At 36.3% G+C, this 22356-nt stretch overlaps 1 protein-coding gene across 1 annotated transcript in view; it reads left to right on the plus strand.

Annotated features, from left to right (window-relative positions):
- SUSD4 (sushi domain containing 4) overlaps positions 1-22356 on the plus strand; it is a 213952-nt gene that overhangs the window by 148676 nt on the left and 42920 nt on the right. The window contains 1 exon segment of the mRNA XM_074262646.1: positions 843-1031. Within this exon segment, the coding sequence (XP_074118747.1) occupies positions 843-1031 (189 nt within the window).

The raw sequence follows: 22356 nt of genomic DNA on the forward strand, positions 1-22356 counted from the left end.
ATCTGAGTCTCATTTCTAAACTGATACACTAAAGAAAGATTCTTCTGTTTATAGAATAATCCGTTACAACATTCATTTTAGAAAGTAGACCATCCTGTTGCTTTTGTTGTTAGTTATTTCTGTCATGTCTGAATTTTTGTGATTCCATTTGAGGTTTTTTTGGCAAAGATACTGAAGTGGTTTGCCATTTCCTTCTCTAACTCATTTTACAGATGAGTAAACTGAGGCAAAAAGAGTTAAGTAACTTTACCAGCTTCACACATTTAGTAAGTGTCTGAAGCTGGGTTTGAATTTAGGTATTCTTGACTCTGGATCTAGCATAATACTCAATGTACCACCTAGCTAACCTGAATTATCCAACATCATTGAAAATATGATTCAATATAAGAATTCAGTCTCCTATTAACTTTTCAGGAACTTATCTGTTAAATGAAATATGAGAGAGCTATACCTGAATTGACTTTCGGTGACATTCTTCTTTTGCTATCAATTACAAAAATCAATAGTTTGGATGTCTCTTCTTCTTCTGGGTTAGAGAATTGAAATATGCAATCCTAGAGTCACAGGATCATTCCCTACTTACCTACTTTTGTTTATTTATACATCTGACTTTCTAAAAATTAGATACCGTTTGAAAAGAAATAGCCAAATGTTCTCATTTAAAAAGAAAGGAAGAGCTGTGATACCTGGACAAGGAAACCAAATTTTTAATTAAGTACTTGTTCTTTTTCCTAAGTAACAATGTTGTAGTAATAAAAATCTGGTGTTTTATATTCTAGCCAGACAACTGAAGAAAATTCTTCCTAATAAAAGACTCCTACTTCTTTTATTTTAATTTGCAGGTTGCCTGAGACCTCTGGCTTCTGCTAATGGTTACGTCAACATGTCTGAGTACCAATCCAACTTCCCCGTAGGAGCAGTGATTGCCTACCACTGCTTCCCAGGATTCAAACTAGAGGGGTCAGAGTATCTCGAGTGCTTATATAACCTTATCTGGTCATATAGTCCACCCAGGTGCCTTGCTTTAGAAGGTAACATATCTTATTATCTTCAGTGTTTTATTGAGGTCTATTAAACATGTACATTTGAATGAGTTGGAGAAAAGCTCAGAGGAAAGTCCTGGTAATACATTTGCAACAGGAATGCATCATGCTCTGCTCTAGTCTTGAATCCATCAAGTTATTTATAATATCTTTCATGAGATCTTGTTGACAGTTGACCAAGGAATAAAATTCATTTCCCCCATTTTTCTGTTTTAAACCGGGGAGTGGGAGAGAGGAATAAAGAGTGAAAGTTTCAAGCATCAAAGGCTAAGCTGAAAAGTGTCTATGTTAAATGAATTGTCTTATAAAATTAATTTTTCTACAACAAATGAAAACAGACTGTATTATAGCATCATATATCTCATCCTTTTTTTTTTCATTGTTATGTCGATGCTTCCACTGTATTTTCATGTACTTTATAGCTGGGTTGTAAATGTTTTCCTGCAAGTGTGAAGGAGATAGCCTGAAAGCAAAAGCTTTATTTCTTTTGGTTATATATGCATATATGTGCACAGACTTGCAATTGTTTTAGAAGACAGTAAATACTTGAGATGACTGACCAACAGTATAAGACAAAGAAGGAGAAGGGATGGAAATTGTTGGACAAAAGGGAGGGCCCATAGGAACAGAACTTATAAGAAATTTCTTGATAGAGAGCATGTATATCCGTTCTCTCATTGCTTTTCAGGGACAACTACCATAAACAAAGATTCCCATTGGGTTGGTTTTTGCTCTCACTTCATCTGTAAAACAAGAGAATTGAACCGGATGATTATTATGGGTTTTTACAGCTATAAATGCTATGGTATAAAGAGAGGAAAATCTAATATACTTTTGTTTCTTATCATTTTTAGCTCACAGTGAATTACTGTTCCTTAAACAAGATGCTATGGGTAAAAAAGGAGAGACAACTAAAACAAAAGAGCTAGGAGATATGGTCTCTTTCTTCAAGGAGCTTCCAGCAGAATTTACACTTTACCTTAGAACACCAAACTCAAAAGAAAATAAGAGAATGGTGACCCATCAGCAATACAATGAATTCACAGATTCACAAAGTTGGGAGGTACTCAGAAGTCATTTGTCCCAATCTGTACCTAAATAGGAATGACTTCCACCAAGACCTCAATAAATAGCCACCTGGCTTCTTCTTAAATACTTCCAGTCTTTGTGGAGAATTCATTATGTCATTAGGAGGTGCTCATTATATTTTTTGGATAGTACTAGTTGTTAGGAAGTTTTTCTTTATATTAAACTGAAACCTTATGACTTCATATTATCCCTTCCATGTTGCAGGGCTAAGGAGTGTCCCTGAGATCTGGAAAATCAGTGTAAAATTTTTTAGCTCTCCCTTTTTACCAAAGAATTCTAATTTTTTTCCTTTATAAGTTGTTTATAGTATCTTACCATAAAATTTAGGTATATTTCTGGTATTAAAAGGTCAAATGTGTTAATATTGTACAATATTATAAATATGTGTATGTATATATATTTAATGCATTTCTGCATTTTTAAACTTTGTGTCATCTGCTGGTCTTCCCATGTCATTTGCAGCTTTTGCTAAACTCCCCAAAATTCCCATTTAATTTTTTATGTTGATCTACTATATATCAAAACCATGTTAGAAAAAGTTGTAATGTGAAAAGGATAATTGTGCTGTAACTTCATTCTATTCTTTGGAACTAATCAATCAATCAATGTAAACTCCTTGCAAGTAGGGATTGTTTTATTCTTAGTATCTGTGGCCAAAGTGCTTAGCACAGTGTCCAATATATTCAGTTGTTTCATCCAACTCTTTATGATCCTTTATGGGATTTTCTTGGCTAAGATACTGTAATGATTAGTCATTGCCTTCCCCAGTGGATTAAGGCAAGCAGAAGATGAATGACTTGGCCAGTTATACAGCTAATAAGTGTCTAAATCCAGATTTGAACTCAGATCTTCCTGACTCCAGGCCCAGTACTATATCCACCAAAGCATCTAAGCTGCCTTAATATATGCTTGGCACATAGCAAACACTTAATAAATACTTGCTGATTGGTTGATCAGTAAGTCTTTGTTCCAAAGCAATGCACTGCATGCTAGAGATGAAACTACAAAGAATAAAGTAATCCCGATTCTCACGAAAATTAGGCAGCAATGTATATATATATTTAAGTATACTTAGAATAAATATGTAAATATAAATAAATATCTAAAATAAGTATTAACACAATAAACACAAGGTCATTAAATACAAGAAAGGCAGGGAAGGCTCTAGCAGTTAGATATAACCTTCATCTTATAGGGAGAAAAGGATGTTATGAAATCAAAGGGAGTAGGAAGTGCATTTCAGATAGGGGGATGAAATGCCTGGTAGAGGAATAGAGAGAACAGTTATAATCCAGGATGAATTATAGAGTTTGGGAAGGAGCTTAATGTATATTGAGGCTGAAAACAGTTTTGTAAGTCTCTGAAAAAACAAAAGAGGAATTCATATTTTCTTCTAGAGACAATAGAGATATGGTGTTTGCTGAGCAGAAGAGTTACATAATGTACTTAAGGAAAATCATTTTAGTTGCATCATGGACGATGAACTAGAGCAGTACAAGACTTTTGAGACAGGGAAGTCAATCAGTTGAACATTGCGGTAGTCCAAGTAAAAGAGTAGAAGAGTCTGATCTGATTTGATGACTAAGTAAAGAGATGGAGTCACATTAAGGGAAATATGTAAGCAGAAATGAAAAGATTTGATTACTGATTGGACATATAGAAAAAGTGCAAGTGAGAAGTCGAGATTATGAACCTAAGCAAATGTAAGAATGGTAAAGATTTTGGCAGAAACATGGAAGTTTGGAAGAGAGTTATGAAGAAGAGATAATGAAATCCCAACATCTAGTCGGAAACATCCAGTTTGGTAATGTGGCTCAGGGAAGAGACTGGAGCTGATATATATTTCTGTGAAGTATGAATTTAGAGATAAACAGATAGGTAAAGGTAAACAGGTGAGAGATAATAAGGTCATTACAAGAGAGTGTACAGTGAGAAGAAGATCCTGGATAGGGAAGAACAACCATAGATAAGGTTCATGACAAAGATTGGAAACTAGCAAAGGAGAATGAGAAATAGAAGATTAGGAGAACTAGGAGAGAATTCTGATGAAGAATACCTGGAGAAGAGAGAGTATCCAGAAGGAAAAGATGCTCAGCAAGATCCAGTGCAGCAGATAGATATAAAAAAAATGAGGACTTAGAAAAGACTATCAGACTCATCAATGAATGGATCATCGGTGACTGAAGAAAGGAATTTCATCTGATTGATGGGATCAAAAAACAGATTACAAAGTACTGAGTAGGAAGCAGCAAGCATAGATAGCTTTTCCCAAGAGTTTTGCTGAAAAGAGATAAAGGATAATAGCTTAGGAGGAGGAGTTTTGGAGAAAGTTTTTTTTAAAGTTATAGGAGATGTTGACATATTTGAAGGAAATAGGAAAGGAACCAGTAAATAGGGAGAGTATTTGAGACAAAGGAGGGGATAATTTAGGATGCAATCTCAAATCAATATGCATATATTAAGCACCTCTTATTTGTCAGGTGTTGTGCTAAATAATAGAAAAAGTAGGAAGGAAGGAAGGAAGGAAGGAAGGAAGGAAGGAAGGAAGGAACGAACGAAGGAAGGAAACCATTTCTGCCTGCTCTCAAGAAGCTCACAGTCTAATGTGATGAAATAACATATAAACAATTATGTAAAAAGATATGTTCAGAATAAAAAAAGAAAGGGGGAGCCACAGGTAGCCCTAGAGAACTTCTAAATTTAGTTCTCTATACCATTAATTTTCTAATTTTTGACAAAGATGCACTGGCTCTGGCAGACAGGTTTTATAACCCACCAGAAGGGCAGTGTCTAGTGCAAGCAGCTCCACTGTTCTTAGATAATCGCCAGGTGATGTGGAGAGACCCAGAAAATGGTGAATGGAAAGGACCAGATAGGTTAACTGCCTGGGGGAGAGGGTTTGCTTGTATTTCTTCAGATGGAGAAGGAATCAGATGAGTGCCAACGAGTCGTATTCGCCTTGTCCATCAGAGAGAGACAGAAAAAGAGAAAGACCTCAAAACAAAGGAGAAAATCTAAGAAACATTTGACACGGAAAGAACACGGCTAATAAAAAGACTGTTAAAGAACTTTAAAAATCAGCAGGAATCATTGGATTTCCTAACACAAGATGAGACTAATGGACAATGGACTTATGGACATTTATAAATCTCAATATATGATTATTTGACCAATTAGTACTTAGTAAGACCTAACAGAGAATAAGATATGTAAAAAGGCTGGACAGGAAGAAAGGGGCCTATTATGGAGGACTCGTTGGAAGAAATTGCTGGAGAACAGAGAAATGGATAATATCAAGAGTACATGTAGAAGGGTTGGCCTTCTTTCTTTGTTAGGGAATGAGGGAAAGGAGAAAAGGATAAGAGGTTATGTCAAAAGGTTTTGAGATGAAGAGAAAGGGAGAAGAAGGAGCCATGGCTAATGGCCTTCTTTTTCTCAGAAAAGTAAGAAACGGATAAGATACTTGACTTTATAAGGTAGGGGGAGAAGGGAAAGTGTGTGAGTACAGAGGAACAGAAAGTTTGAAATAGCTCCTGTAGAGAGTGAGATTAAAAAACCAACCAGGGAGAAATAAAATAATAAGAGTTAATATTCACATAATATTTAATAATATATATTATTCACAAAATATTTCAATTATATTAATATTTTAATATAATATTATTTGTATGAGATTTTAATTATATTACTAATTTTAACATATTACTTACATAATTAAAATATATATTAATATAATTATTAATAATTAATATATTGATTTCCAAAACATTTTGTATACTGTTATTTGATTTATACAACAGCCCTATGAAATACGTGCTATTATTATTCCCATCTTACATATGAGAAAATTGAGGCTAAGAGAAGTAAGTGAATTGTCTACAGTCACACAGATAGTGTCTAAGGCAGGATTCAGACTTAGGTTCTCCTGATTATGGCACTTAGTCCATGCACCACCTAGCTTCCTTTGTATAGTGAAGGCTCAGTTGAAGTTTAATAACCCCTATTTGTAAAGTCCCCTGTTAGTACAATTGTGGAACTTCTTTAGCTCTGTTCAGTAGTCCATGAGTAGGAGTGGAGAAAGCATATGGTAAATCAAGCTAATTTCTTTTCCACATGGTACTATCTCAAATACTAGAATTAAAGCTAACTAGAATTAAAGTCTATCCAGATTAAAAATTCACAGATTTTTTCAGCTGTTTTCAAGTCCCCTCACTGTTCAGATTAGCTTCCTTTGGATGTACCCAAGAAGAATGTCAGTATCCTTCCTAAACTGAATACTTCATCTCTAGGGTGGATAGGACCGAGGACAGAAGCAGGACTAATACAGCATTTCTAGTGTTAAAGGAGCTCAAATTACAATAGCTTTTGTAACTTATTTCATACTACTGACTCACATTGAATGTTCAGGCTCACCTCCCCCCTAAAAAAGTTTTTTTTTTTTTTAAATGTGAACTGTTGTCCAGAAACATTTTTGTAAAGCTTATTTTTTTTTCTGGATTAATGAAGGATTTGCATTTGTCTTGCCATGAATTATCTTAAGAAGAAAGTCAGAAGTCACCAAAGTCACCAAACATGACCAGCACATAACAGCACCGAGAAAAATAAAATTTACTACATCTTAACGGAAGGGGGCCTAGATAGCACTGTGACTGGAGTCAGGAGAACCTAAATTCAAACTTGGTCTCAGAAACTTCAAACTTATATGACCTTGGACATCACTTAACCCCAGTTCCTGAAAAATTAAAAAAGGAAATGATTCATTACTAATGTTATATTCATTTTCAGATCAGTTTAATTGTGTATAGTTAGAGCAACTATTTAAAGCAGAGTTCAAAATCAAAATCATTATTAAATAAAAGGAAAATTAAAGATGAGAAGACATCTCATATCATGATAGCAACTCCAACTCAACCTGTCTAAATGTTGTTAACAGCAAAGAAGGAAGCAGAAGAGGGGAGGAAAGGAAAGGAAGAGAAGAGAATGAATAAGAATGGGAGTAGAAAGAAGGGGATTAAAGGAGAGAAGAAGAAACAAGAGGTAAAAAGTCTAAAGACATCGTTAACATTTCCTGAAGAGGGTTAACTGATACAAAATAGAGAAGGAATTCAGATTATGAGGGATTTAAAATGTCAGGCAAAGAAATCTTAACTCTAATAGAAGACTGACTTAATATCTAGTCAGTGACCTTCTCTAAGTTTCACTTTGCTTATCTGTAAAATGGAGAAAATATTCTAAGGATAAAACTACCTCATAAATTTGTTGTGAAGATCAAATGAGATAAGCCTGTGTCAAGCTATAAAATGTTTTAAATGTGAACTGTTCAAAAGAAAGATTATTCTAACTGAAATAATCATGAATTGACAGAAAAGAAATATAAACAAGAAAAGCATTTGAAAGGCTTACAACAAAATAAGCTGATAGTAGTAAGAATGTGAATTAACATAGCAATAATGGGAATTGAGGCAATTAAGTGGCACAATGGACACATGAGTGCCAAGCTATGAAGTATAGAAAACTCATCTTCCTGAGTCCAAATCTGCTCTCAGACACTTACTAATTGTGTGATCCTAGGCAAGTTACTTAATCCTGTCTGCCTCAGTTTCCTCATATATAAAATGAGCTGGAGAATGAAGTGGCCAACCACTCCAATATCTTTGGTGAGAAAACTCCCAAATGGGATCACAAAGAGTTGGACACAATGGAAAAATGACTGATCAACAATGTAAATAGGAATTAAAAGTGAGGAGGGGATAGATATGAGAGGTATTACAGAGCTTGATTAAGGATGCTGGCTAACTGACTGTAACTCCTAAGAAATGACACTGGAGTAAAGGCAAGGATATCCTCAAGATTGAGAAATTCCAGAGACTGGATAAATAGTGTTTTCCCATAGAGTAGTCATGAAGTCAAAAGAAAGAAGAAATTTAAAAAGAATTGGGACAGGCAGTAGGGTCTGGTTCCTTCTGGAGCCACAAAAAGGTATATCTAGAAAGGTAAAAAGGGAAGCAAGAATTTGAGGTATCTCTGAAACAAAAAAAAAACATTAAAAGTAGTATAGTTAACCATCAAAAATAACAGAAACCAAGGAAGACATTTAAATCTGAAAACCAAACAAATGGATGAAGTGACTTAGGCATTCTGAAGCAATCAGATAGAATCAGCTATTTATCAGGAAGAGTTCCCAGATTGTGATTCCCCTGAGCTCAATCAGATCCGTGGAGGTAGGAAGTGGTTTCTGCAGGGTGGAGTTATAGAAAATAGCTAAGAGGGCAAGAGAAACACTCATGATAAGAATCATAGATGGTGACATATTTTCTAGCATCCTCTAGATAGCCCTCCATGGGAGATTTGTGATAAAATAGGGGCAAGATGGGTAGCTAAATGTTTTAGTGAATGGAGTAACAGACTTGGAGTCAAAAAAACTCATCTTCCTGATTTAAATAAAGTCTCAGACACTTACTAGCTGTGTGACACTGGGCAAGTCATGAACCTCAGTTTCCTCATCTGTAAAATTCTCTGGAGAAGAAAATGGCAAACCACTCCAGTATCTTTGCCAAGAAAACTCCAAATTGTAATACAAAGAGTGAGATGTAACTGAAGCAATTGAACAACAACAAAAAAGAGGTGTATGAGATTGTTAAAGAAATGTTATATGAAAAATATTTTTGTATACTGGCAAATCACCATCTAAAGTTAAACTATTGCTGTTATAAATGTTCTGCAGCACACCTGTCATCTCCTTCCTTTCTGTTTATCAGTTTGTGATAAAACAAAGCTAAAATTGCAAAATCTTAAACAAGAAAATCAGAACTTAAAAACATAGGGAACCTGGAAGGATTTATTCATCTCTGTCACATTCATAATCATATCCAAGGCATATTTGGAATAACCAAATTTTTTTCTGGAGAAATGTTTTCAATTTCCCCATTTCTCATTCCTGAGAATTTAATTCAGAAGGAAACACCAGTATTTATTGACTACCTTCTTAGCACAGTGCTTGGCACATGGTAGTTACTTAATATATGTTGATTTACTGACCAACTTATCAGTGATTAGCAGGAATCAGCCCCCATGGAGCTACAAAGACAGTTTAAGCTCATGATCCCTTATTTGGAAGAATTTGTAGTCTAAGAATTAAAAAAAAAAACTAATGAAAAATCATTCTTGATAGCATCTATATGGATCTCTCAATATAGATGAACCTATATATTTATTCATTTGGAAGAGGAGGACAATTTTAACCATCTTTTGTCAATCAGGCAGTCAAGTACCTGCTATGTGTCCAGCAAGGTACTAAGCAGGTAATTAATAAGTGCTAATGACATTACAATGTTACAGTATTAGAAAAAGAAATTATAATTAGAGATTTACTCCTTTCTTGGATTTAAAGCTGGAGCCTCAGAGGCCATTGAGTCCAATCCCTTCATTTCCCAAATAAAGGACATGGAGTCCCAGAATCATAAGGGCCATGTCAGAGGTAGGAGATGAATCCAGAACTCAGACTCTAGATACTTTCTTTTTCATACTCCCTCCCTTTCACATTTTCCCCCACTGAATGTTAGTTTAAACACATGTTGTTTTTAACCCAAGGTTAAAGCCAAAGTTTCCCCATCTGACTAACCTGGGTGGGTGGCTCAGCCTTTATTATTCCTGCTGTTTGCATGTTGTAAGCTTCTCCCTTAGAAAGGACTGTGTGCTCTGAGAAGCTTATTTGTGAAGAATAAAGCTACTTACTTTGTGTGAGGTACAGAGCAGCATAGACTCATGTTAATAGTCTGAAAGGTGGGAAAATAGGAGAAATATTGAAGGTTGTAAAAATAAATAAATGAAACCACAATGCAGTAAACCGTTTCTGAAGAAATGTCAAGAGAGATGCATGCAGAGGCGGTCTTGGGAGAAGAGGTAATAAAAACACATTTAGAATCTATTAAGCACCCAGTTCCATTTAGACTGGTGCTGTGCTCACTAACAATGTGTGACTGTGCAAGAGAGGAGGTACCTTTCCTTCATGGTGGAGAGTCATTCGAAAGTCACGGAGTGTTTGGGGCTTTCAGCTACCATTCTAACTCAAATAGCTAGAAACAGCTCAGGTATCCAAGTACAAAACCAGAGTTAGATTTAAAGTTAAATCTAACCTCTCCTCCATAGACAAGGTAATTACATGATGTTAGAGCCAGGGTAATGAGAGACAGAAGGAAAGGATGAAGCAGAAAAATATCAAGAGTTTGGAGACTCTCTATTCGTCACATACAGTGTGGTTGCAGCGGTGTTCAGTGAGCTTTCTTAGGCTGCTTCATTTAGCATTTTTCTTCAATAGTTTCTGGTTCTTTTTGACTCCATTTGGGGTTTTCTTGGCAAAGGTTTGTCATTTCCTTCTTTAGAGCATTTTCACAGATGGAGAAAAGAAGCAAACAGGGTTAAGTGACTTGTGCAAGATCACACAGCTAATAAATGTCTGAGCCTGGATTTGAGGATGAGTATTCCTATAACTCTAGATCCAAGCATCCTATCCACAGCTATGCCTCTAGCTACCTCAAGTTGTCATTTGCCTAGTTTCTAAATGAAGACAATAGGTTTTTTCCATAAGTCTTTTTTCCACTGGATCACTAAGAAAAAACATGAAATCAAAACTAGAAAAAATTAGACAGTCATTATTAGAAGTAAAGGGTAAGAAGGAAGCATTCAAACTCAGAAATCTACACTGCTTTGTATAAGATAAGGCAGGGCGTCAAACTTTTTCCACTCAAGACCCCTTTCACCCAAGAAACTTTTACATGACCCCAGATATAAAATAGGTATACAAATCAAATATTTACTGATAATAAATCACAAAGAAATTTATTTTAAAACAATTCATTGGTATACATGTAATTTTACCATTTATTAAAAATGAAAGCAAATTTGCATAGTAATGAGATGGATGTGCTTACTTATTTTTACATAAAGAATTCAATCTGGGTGAAATATTTCCTACTGAAGGATGAGCATTCAGAAACATTTTTTTATTGCCAAATTTTTCACAACCCTCACATTCAGTTGCATGACCCCCATAGGAGTCCCACAGTTTAAGAAACTTTGGTATAAAGGACTATCGTAATTGGCATGTCTCATCCACTTCAACTGAAATCCTCTTACATGCAGCCAGATCACTCTATGTGTCCCTTATTCCCTAGAGTTAAATAGAATAGTTAGAATGGATACATTAACTTTTGGGAATATTTCAAAGCCTTTGCAGTGAAATATCTATAGCATTGAAAGAGTTAGGGAGGGTTAAGATAATAAAGCCTTTTCCTTATTTTATCTGCTACTTCCTAAATCTAATATGAAGTTACAATTTAGAAGGAGGGATGGATTCCAGGAAAGCTCCAAATGAGGTCACCAAAGGCTTGGAGTATGAGTCCCTTGCCTTGTTTATTTGTTTTCTCTAATAGGGGAATAAATGACTCCAAGGACTACAATTTTTAAAAAGCTTCATTTATAATGACTTAAGCAATGACTTCTCCACTGTTGACATTTTCAATGGGCTTTTTCTGCCTATATTTCTGGCATTTCTCCCAGGAACAAGGGGACCTGACCTCATTAGAAAAGGAACATCTCAAACTTTTTTTGTTGTTTTTATATCTCACCAAATACAGAGGGCAGAATGTCCCAAGTGATTTTTTTCCTTCCCCTGTTGACTTCAAAGCTCACATGGACTGAGAGAAAAGTTTAATCAGACAGTTTCTGATTCAATTACATGGAATACAGCAGTGTTATTTCATAAGAGCCTTATAGTGTCCAGGGAGCCTTTTAAGTCTATGTCCTTTTATAAGAGGGGAAAAAAAATAAGAAACTGAAAAACCTGTTTGGCCAAATGTAAAATAACTTGAAAGGTTTCCATTTGGGTTCAAAACTCAAGGCCCATGTAGTTTTTGCAGGTTCTAAGTTCTTGACCTAGATTTTTCACGGACTTTTTTCATCAGTTAAAAACATACCTAGATAAAAAAAAAAAAAAGACCTGTCACAATTTCTCCTACCAGGAATCCCCCCTTAACTCAAAGGATTCCTCCGGACTTCAAAGGGAATTCTGAGTAAGGGACGGGATTTTAACAACAGAGAAAGCTGGCCTTTAACCCTGTCTTAGAAAGATCAGTGATTTATTGTTTCTGCCCTTGGCTCCAGTAATTCAAACTGAATCCTTTCCAAGTCATTCCAGGGATGATTATTACTAGACGACAAAACGTTTACTATCAGTAGGTTCTTTAAGAAATTAAGCCTATAAACTGAAAACCAGCTCCTCCCAACATCCTCTTCTTCCCTCTCTAATCTGTTTCTCCCTAGGTCCAGAACACCTGTACTCTGAGAGTACTGGGAGCAAGAGAGAGCCATTGTGTTGAGTTTGTGCAGAATAGAGAGATCCATAAGGACAATTTACATACCTACTCCTCATTAAACCTCATTTACCATTCTTTAGCTATCAGTCTTCTGCAATGATAATTACAGATCTTCTGCAAGTATTGTCATTAGACCCACTTATAAAGAAGGAAGCAGGAAATACTGAAGACAGGCCAATTGGAATTGTGGCTGCTTCATGTTACCAAGAGGGCCCTTAACACCACAGATAATAATGAGATGTGATTTTGTCATTTTAATCCACCCTTCCTGACCCCCCTCCACAAATACAAAATTAAGGATTATATCCGAATATTTATTATTACCTGGCCATCTCCCTTCCCACATACCAATTCCAGGCAAAAATATGATGGAACCAATTACAAGTAATGGATTTAACATCTCTCATTTAAACTGTATTGTCCTCATTGTCTATTGTTATTACAACAGTTCTAACCTTCAACTTGAAGAGTTGAGGGGAAGAGAGCTGTGTGAAAAAATAGAGCGAGCTACTATTATTCCAGGAAATATGTCTGGCCTTAGAATCACAGAATATTTGTGCTAGAAGACCTGAACAGTGAAGGGTTTTGTCCAAGGTCACACTGCTATACCTTCCTCCACCTCCCCTAGTCTCCATTACATAGCTATTTATAATATAGCACTATTTCTTGCACTAGCAAAAATCTCATTGGATCTTATAGATCTCATTTCTTTCTTCCTATCTTTTTTTGTTCTCTCAGGAGAAATCTGTTCTTTTTAGAACTGAAGGAAAATTGGCAATGCTAAGCTTCCATTTCCCCCCAGTTCTTTTATGATGCATGTAACCCTTGTCTAAAACAACATGGAGGCTGCTTTGTAAACAGAAAATGTATTCTGAGATATTGGCATATATACTCTTGCTCAAAAGCTTCCACTGCCATGTTTTCTCTCTGGCAACCAAAATCCCTCTATCTGACATAATTTGCATCACAGCCACCTTGTCCGTGACCCTGGCAGAGTTTTTCATTAGAGAGAAATGCAAAATAGCAAACAAGCCTCTTAATTTATCATTCTCAAGCAAGAGTAAATTATTCTAATGACATTTCCTCTTCTGTTCCTACATTACAAGAAAATCACAGCCTACAAATCTTACTAGTATTTGATAGGTATTGCAGGGCTTATTAATTAAAAAAAAACAGCAATAAGTGATTAACATTGGAATGTCTTCCCCTTCTGAGTCAGGTAACATTCTTCTTCTCAGGAGTAGATTGTGCTATAATATCAACTGACTTTATCATCATCAACTTCATCTTCATCATCATGTTGAATCCTGAAGTGTCATGGATCCTTATTATGTCAAAAGAACAGAAAAGGCTTTTTTTCTGTTTTTAAACAAATTGAAAAATATTTTCTTGTCCCCCGTTCTTGCATTGTAGAAGCATAGAATAATAGGAATTAAAGCAAGAAAGAAACTTAGAGACTTTCTAATATAACCCTCCTCCCATTTCAAAGATGAAGAGACTGAGTCTATAATGATTAAGTGACTTACCAACCATCAGCTGTCTGGGGGGGTCTCCAAATCTCCTCTACTAAACTATATCTCTCCCCTCTCCTTTTGAATGGTATTACTTGTGTTTAGCCCAGTAATCTAGAATTGCTCTTCATCTTTTTGCCTTTGGGAGAATTGCACCAACACAGAATGTATGACTTTTAAAGTTTCAGATGAGAGGAAGGGAATGTTTTCTTTTCACTAGCCCTGTCCTTCTTGAATGCCACATGCCTCAGACCCTTTCTTCCTTTACTCTTATAGAATATGGCTCTCAGGTCTGATGTCAGGAATTCTCATCTTTATGACTTCAGATCTTGCTTCAGTTGCTTCTTGCTTGCATCTTGCTTACAGTTTGCTTCAGTTTCCTCATCTGTAAAATGGGTTAGAGAAGGAAATGGCAAACTGTTCCAATATCATTGCCAAGAAAACCCCAAAATGGGATCACAAAGAGTTGGACTTGACAGAAACAACTAACAACAATAACGAATTCTGTAAACTGGAGGCAAGAAAGAAGTATCTTCCATGAAAGAAGGCTGCCCAAGTGAAGGAGAGATAGGGGGAATAGTATGTTCAGGGACAGAAGCAGATGAAAGGTTGAGTATAGGTGATAGCAAGCAGACAGGTTTGGCTAGAACATTAATTTCATGAAAGAGAATAATATTTGATAAGTCTGGAAAGGTAGGTTAGAGACAGAGGGAAGGTTTTAACTGCCAACCAAAGGAGTTTTTATTTTATCCTACAGACAAAACAGAGCCACTTGAGCAAGGTGGGAACATGATTGCGCCTATGGAATATCAATTTAGCATCTGGTAGAGGATGAAATGGAGAGTGGAGACATTGTGGGCAGGGCTTGGGAAGTTATTCTCGTAATAGTCCAACAGAGTGGTGATATGGGCCTGAGCTAAGATGGTTGGGGTATGAAAGGAAATAAAGCAGTAGGTGTGAGATATATTGTGGATCAGAATTAATAAAACTAATATGACTCCTTCTAGCTTTACTAACTCCCCAAAACCATGGTCTTCCCAAAGCATGGACTAGATATTTTTATCAGAGTTCTGTGAAATAAGAGAGAATGTGAGCCTGAAGTGGCCACTGAGATATACTTCTAGAAAGACTTTTGTATTTAAAGCTTTGAAGTAGGAACAAGTAATAGTCATCTGTCTATCTCATATTTTGCTTGCCATTGGATAGATAGATAAATAAATAGAAAGACAGAGATGATTGATAGGTGTATATATGTTATATACACACATATATGTATGCAATATGCATTGAGAATCGTATTTGCACAATGACAATGACCAATTTTCTTTATGTGATAAATTATTTTTAATCATTCCAAATTCGAAACAATAAAAATACTTACTTCCTCCCCTGTTATGGTGCTGATAAAGTATAATAATAAGTACCCATCCTAAGAATATTCTCTTAGATAGGAGTTAGCTTAGTTTGGGGCCAGGTTTTATGAATTATATTGATCTCTTTTAATCTGTCTCTTGTGGAGACAGAAACAGAATAACAGATTCCTTACCAGGGTCTCCTGCCCTCCTAAGAAACACACAGACAAGACATTGCTTTCCAGACCCAAATGGACCATATTCCGAAGGACATACACTGACCTACACAAAGCAGAGCTTGCAGCACTGTAAGAGGGAAGGTCCTTGCTTTAAAGGAACGTTGGCTGCCAGCATTCCACTTGTGAAGGCCAACAACAGCTCTCAGGGAGAAATTCCCCTGTGTGAATAGATGCCAGCTCAGATCACCAGCATCGGGCTCAGCCCACCATTGATCTTTACAGGCTATTTATTGCTTTGGGGAGGAGGGGGAGGAATAACATGATGAGAACATTTTTTCAACTTTGCAACTCCCACAGTTTTTCTTCTCCCAAACATCAGGGTGGACAGATATGTCAGCCATGCTGCTTAATACGAAATCTCAGCATTCCTCGTGAGCTCTTTTACCTCCTGCAAAGAGTCAGCTAGTGGTTGATAGATCCTAGAAGCCTCTCTCAGGTTGTGTGTGTATGTATGTGCGTGTTCTTTTCTTTTTATGGGCTTCATTAATCTGACCAAAAATCTCTTCATGTTTTTGAAAATCTATAGAAAAGTGGAATCTTTATTTTGTGATGTTTAAATGAGTCAGGCCACTGAAATTCATGTAGAACTGGGAAAGGATGAAATCCACAAGTGGGGAAAATATAAAATCTGTAGTCTGAACTTTCCAGCTCATACCAAGTAAGTGACTTCCTCATGCTTAGAGAACAAATAACCAGAATCTTCAACCTGAGCATCTTAATACATTTCTTTAAATTCCTAAATAGTCCTTTATCACTTTTTTAAAATATAATTTATCTTCCCTCTTATTTCTGGGGAGTAGAACAATTTCTGCTTTGGTGAAATAACATTTCCTTCTCTGAGGATGACATTGTGCTGATTTTATCAAGGTCAAATATTACAAAACTTCCTAAAGGAGATACATGATCCTTCAAAAGATGTGGTCCATGAGGCAGCTACAAGACACCAGCTATGGAGAAAGGAAAAGTTGAATTCAAATCTGTCCTCAGACACTTAGTAGCTGTGTGATTCTGGGCAAGTCACTTAACTCTGATTGCCTTCCCCCCCAAAAAAAAATATGTGTGTGTATACATACACACATTTTAAGAATGTGGCCCAAGTATCCACAATATATGTATTCTTCTCTCAATCCACATTCATATGGAGTCTTCATTCTCCTATTGGCTAAACTGTGATGGGAAAGCCCAGTGCTGGCACATCAGTACATATTTTTTAGACAGACATTGCAAATGGATCATGAATTAGGCAGGCCTAGAATTAAATAGAAGAAGGAGAGTGAGCTGAGTTGCCTTTGCAAAATTGTATAGTGCTTTTAATGATACAAAGCTTTTTCCTGAAACAAAAGTTTATATTTGTTATCAGTGTTCTTCCTGTGATAGTGTGGGCCTGGGAATTGTGAAATAATATAGTATCTAAAGAATTAAAGTTTCAGGTCATGAAAAAGGCAAAATCAGCTGAAACATAGCCCAGTAGATAATGGACAGGAAGAGGAGGGAATGAAGGGGAGCATCAGGGAAATAGGACTGACTAATAAGAGAAGATAAACTGATTGCGTAGCAGGAGTGAAGGACCTTCAATGGCCATTTTCTCCATTTGCATCCACACAATATCAGCAAATCTAGAATGTCCTCCAATTGGGTAGCTTCCCTTTGGAGGATTTATGGGAGAACATAGACAAAAATAGAAAGACGTGACCTAGGAGATAGATAACTGCTTCAAGTCCCAGCCATAATGACTAAGGCCCAGCCATTATGAATTTATCAAATATAAAACCCTTTGTTTGGCATTCAAAGTCCTTCATAATTTGGCCCCTTCCTACCTGTCTAGTCTTCTTATACTTCACCTACTCTACAATCCAGTGGTACCGATCCTTAAAAAGACACTCCAATTCTTGACTGTCTGGGGCAGCTTATCTGGCACAGTGGATAAGGCACTGTGCTTGGAACCAGAAAGATTCATTTTCCTGAGTTCAAATCTAGCCTCAGAAACTTACTGGTTGTGTGACCCTGGGCAAGTCACTTAGTTTCCTTATTTGTAAAATAAGCTGGAGAAAGAAATGGCAAGCCACTCCAGGATCTTTGCCAAGAAAACCCAAATGGGGTCATGAAGAATCGAATAAGACTGAAGTGATTCAATAGTAACAACTCCCATACTTGGAATTTCTTTCCTCCTTGTCTCTAGCTCCTACCTCCCCTGGACTTCAAGTTCTAGCTAAAATGCCATCTTCTGTAAGAAGCCTTTCCCAATTACCTTCAATCCTAGTACTTTCCCTCTGTTCATTGTGTTTTAATTTATCCTGTCTATATAGCTTGTTTATATCTAGTAGTTTGTATGCTATTGTTCCCATTAGATTGTGATTTCCTTGAGAGCAGGGACTGATTTTGCCTTTATTTTTGTCTCCAGTGCTTAGCACAGTATGGTAGGTACTTAAGAAATGCTTGTGTACTCCTTAACCTTTCTAAGACTTTAAGATGATGCAAAGCAGTTGGAAGCCTACAGTGGCAGGGGGAATTTCGTCCTCAGGTATTCCCTAGGTCAATGAAATCTCAGATCTAAAAACCAGATTTTCTTCCTGCCACCAAATAAACAATAGATTATTGCAGGATGCAGTTTGTATGTTAGAGAGCAAAACTCACATCAATGAGGGTCTCACTTCTCTTCAACAACTAGGTATAACACATCAGCTAATAATTATTTTAAGCTAGTAATATGGATAGAGCTGTTCCTAACTGCCATCTTGGAAATCACTCAGGATTTTTTAGTTGAAAAGTTTTAGGGCACTCGACTTCTGAGATTTCTTACCTTCTTTCCCAGGATAACTTTTTGGGAAGAACAAGGTAGAAAATGCTTGCATTTCTTGCTCCTTCTGACACCTTGTATCATTTGCACTCTTATAGAGCATCTATAACACTAAAAATCCTGCATTCAAAATCCTTTGATCCTTCTGTAGGGGATGTGATTGTTTACAATAAGATGATGCTGGATTGTAAATCATTTCCAGATTTCTATCAAGTTAGGGTCCTTGGAGACAACTCTGCACTTTCTCTGATAACTCATCTTTCTCTCAGTAATAGTTGCTTTTGAAGAAATGTCCAGGTCTTCATCCTATTCTGGCCAATTCATTCAATATAGGATGAAAATATAATGCATTTTTATCCCCATCTTTTCTGCTGATGAAAGAGGGTTTTAAGAGGCTCAGGTGCCACAGGGGGAAGAGTTGAGGGAAATAGTTTGATGAAAAAGAAAAGAAAGCCCTGTGTATTGGAATTTAGCTTTTAAAAAATTAGTTTTTGAGCAGAGCTACTCCAACTATTATCCTTGTTTTCAGACATAAAACAGTTTAGTTTCGGGTGGTTGTTTTTGGTTTTTTGTTTTTTACTTTAAGATGGAAAATAGTTTATCTGAAGGAAAGTATTTTCTAAGAGATAGGAAAGTTATTCTTGTGGAATAGTAGGAATCGTAAAGTTTCAGAATTCTGCCCCTGAAAACATCTATCCCGACATCTACTCAAAGCATATAGCCCCCCCCTTTTTTTTCAACAAATCTCCCAAATTTCAGTAAAACTTAAAAACCACTTAAAAACTTCCAAGTGATTCATAGGTTATATCTACCAAGGCATCCATTCCATTTTGGAGACATCTCTAATTGTCAGAAAGTTTTTCCTTCTTATTGTTTTATCATTTTATTTACATCCAACTCTTTGTGGCACCATTTGGGGTTTTCTTGTTTTGGAGGGGTTTGTTTTTTGTCATTTCCAGTTCCTTTTCTAGATAAAGAAATTGAAATAAACAGAATTGAGTGATTTTCCTAGAGTCACTGAAGCTGGATTTGAACTCATAAATATGAGTCTTTCTAATTTCAAGCCTAATACTCTATCCATCATGCCTCCCAGCTGCCCCTTGTCCTTATGTGGGGTCAAAATCTAACTTCTTGGACTGAAAATAATTGAAAACTGCTATGATTTCTTTCCCAGACTAAACTTCACAAATCTATCCAATTGGTCTTTGACTGACATAGTTTCTCCTCCTCATCAGTCTGGTATCACTCATAGCATTCTAGAATCTCAAAATTAGAAGGGACCTCAGGAGGAGTCTACTTTAAGCTGTACCTGAGCAATATTCTTTCAAAATGTGGTTCTCAGACATAAAACTCCAGATATTGTCATTCTTTTTGTTTAATATATTATCTTAGTGTAGCAAGGATGAGATTTATACTAATTATAAGGTCTGGGTCTTGAGGCAGCCCTACCCATAAAGTGGAGACAGTATGAAAGAGCTGATGAGCCAGTGTTCCACAGGGGTCAGACACAGCATAAGATACTGCCAAGTGGATATTTGAAAAGTCACACTTCCCGGGAAGAGTATTTTTCTGGACCTGGACCTGTTTCAGTGATGAACATGCCTCAGAGAGAATAGCTGTGCTTGAAATAATAGCTAATAATAACAGCCAGTGTGTATATAGCATATTAAGATTTTCAGGATTCTTAATAAATATTATCTCAATTTACCAACACAACCACCTTGGGAAGTATTTGCTATTATCATCCCCATTTTCAGATAGAGAAATTGAGGCAAAAAATTTAAGTGACTTGCCCAACTACTAATTGTCTGGGGGCTAGATTTATACTCAGGTCTCCCCTGACTTTCTATAGGAACATTAAAAAGAATAGTGAATGAAAAAGCAGCATCATTGATTGCTCATCTCAGTTCTTGAGTTTCCCACGATTAGAATTTGATCCTCTGGGATACCATGAGTATGAAAGCAGGAGTTTTGGTAGTTAAGTTAAGTGTGGAATTGTCACCTTCAGTAATAACTAGAGACCAGCCCCTGGTGGGCTAAATTAGTATTATATACTTGCACCTTAGTGAATTTGTAATCGCATCATTGGGGGCATTCTTCCCAATGATGTTGAGCACAAGCTGTCTATGCTTGCTCATCCTATGTAACTTTTGTCCATATTTTCCCATTAGTTCCCCACCACCTCCCTGAAGAATCTACCTACTCACTGCATGGAGGCCTTTGTTCTCCTGACCTTGCATAGGCCCTAATGAATCATATAAGTTATCATAAAATTATAAATTTAGAGTTAGATCCCTTTTTGTAGTAGAGGAGAATTGGAATTGGGTGGATGTTCTCCAGTTGGGAAATGGCTGAATAAGTTATGGGATATTAATGTTATGGAATATTATTGTTCCATAAGAAATGATGAGCAGGATGATTTCAGAAAAGCCTGGAAAGACTTACATGAACTGATGCTGAGTGAATTGAGGAGAACCAAGAGAACATTGTACACAATAACAAGATTGTATGATCAACTATGATAGACTTAGCTCTTCTCAGCAATTCAGTGATCCAAGGCCTTTCCAATAGACTTATGATGGAAAGTGCTATCTGTATTCAGGGAAAGAACTATGGAAACTGAATGAGAATCAAAGCATACTATTTTCACTTTTTATTGTTTGCTTTTTTTTCTTTTTATCTGATTTCTTTTGTGCAGCATGGCAAATATGGAAATATGTTTAGAAGAAATGCACATATTTAATCTATATAGGATTGCTTACTGTCTTAGGGAGGGAGGGGGCAGGAGGAGAGGGGAAAAAATTTGGAACACAAGGTTTGCAAATGGGAATGTTGAAAACTATCTTTGCATGTATTTGGAAAAATAAAAAACTATCAAAGTTAAAAAAAACAAATTTAGAACTAAAAGGAGGGTCATCTCAGCAATCTTTCATTTTACAGATGAAGAGTTTTTAAGTCACTTGTTCAGAGTTATACAGATAGCTAGTAGGTGGCTGAGCAAAGATTTGAACTTAGATACTATGACTTCAGAACCAGATTTCTCTTTCACTGTGTCATTCTTTCTCCTTCCATCATTTGTCCTTGGCTCTTGTCACAGATCAGCCCACTGTTATTTCTAGTTTACACATTTCTCTGATTTACTCTTATCACAGCTCCTTGTAATAGCAACCTGTAAAAGGTTTAAGTATAAATATAATAAGCATAATAAGAATCAAATTATCTTTTTGGCTCCAGCCTCTCAGATATCCCTCCAGGGATTCCTCTTTATATATATATATATATATATATAGCATTCTATTAACCAATACTATCTTGTGTGGTCACTGTCAATTTGGAAAGAAGGCAACTTCAGGGCTCTTTCTTAGGTCCTGTCTTGGGTGAACTCCTTGTTAAATTTTCAGAGAAATGTCTTTTGTCATCACTTTCAATCATCAGTCAATCTCTAATAAGTAGCTTCTGGTTTTATTCTCTCCCAGTTTTATTATTCCTGACTTTTTAAAGTCATTGTCCTTTCTTGCTGGTTCCACTAAGACTGGCCTGTCTTTTTGAGATAGATTGAGCCCTGAAGTAGCAAAGTCCTTCTCTGTTTGAGCTCCAGCTAAAATCACTTCACTTCACACTGAAACTATTCTCTTTATAGAATTCTGAACTAGCCCCAACATCCCTTGAACTCTACCCATGTACATTTTCTTTTCTAACTTTGCTTCTATTCTAGGAACACAGTTTTCTAACAAATTCTTATGAGCTGAGTCCCTAACCACATTCTGGGTATTTCCCACTTCTCCTTCCTCTTGTCATAGAATCTCAGAATTTGAAGGCAACTGAAGCCAAAATCTAGAAGCATCAAGTTTTCTCTAAAATTTCTAACAAGTAATTATTCAGCTATTACTTGAAGACATTCAGTGTTAGGAAACTCATTACCTGCCACGGCAGGTTGCTATAAAAATTAAGG

This window comes from Sminthopsis crassicaudata, chromosome 4 (assembly GCF_048593235.1).
Source record: "Sminthopsis crassicaudata isolate SCR6 chromosome 4, ASM4859323v1, whole genome shotgun sequence".
NCBI classification, from domain to species: Eukaryota; Metazoa; Chordata; class Mammalia; order Dasyuromorphia; family Dasyuridae; genus Sminthopsis; species Sminthopsis crassicaudata.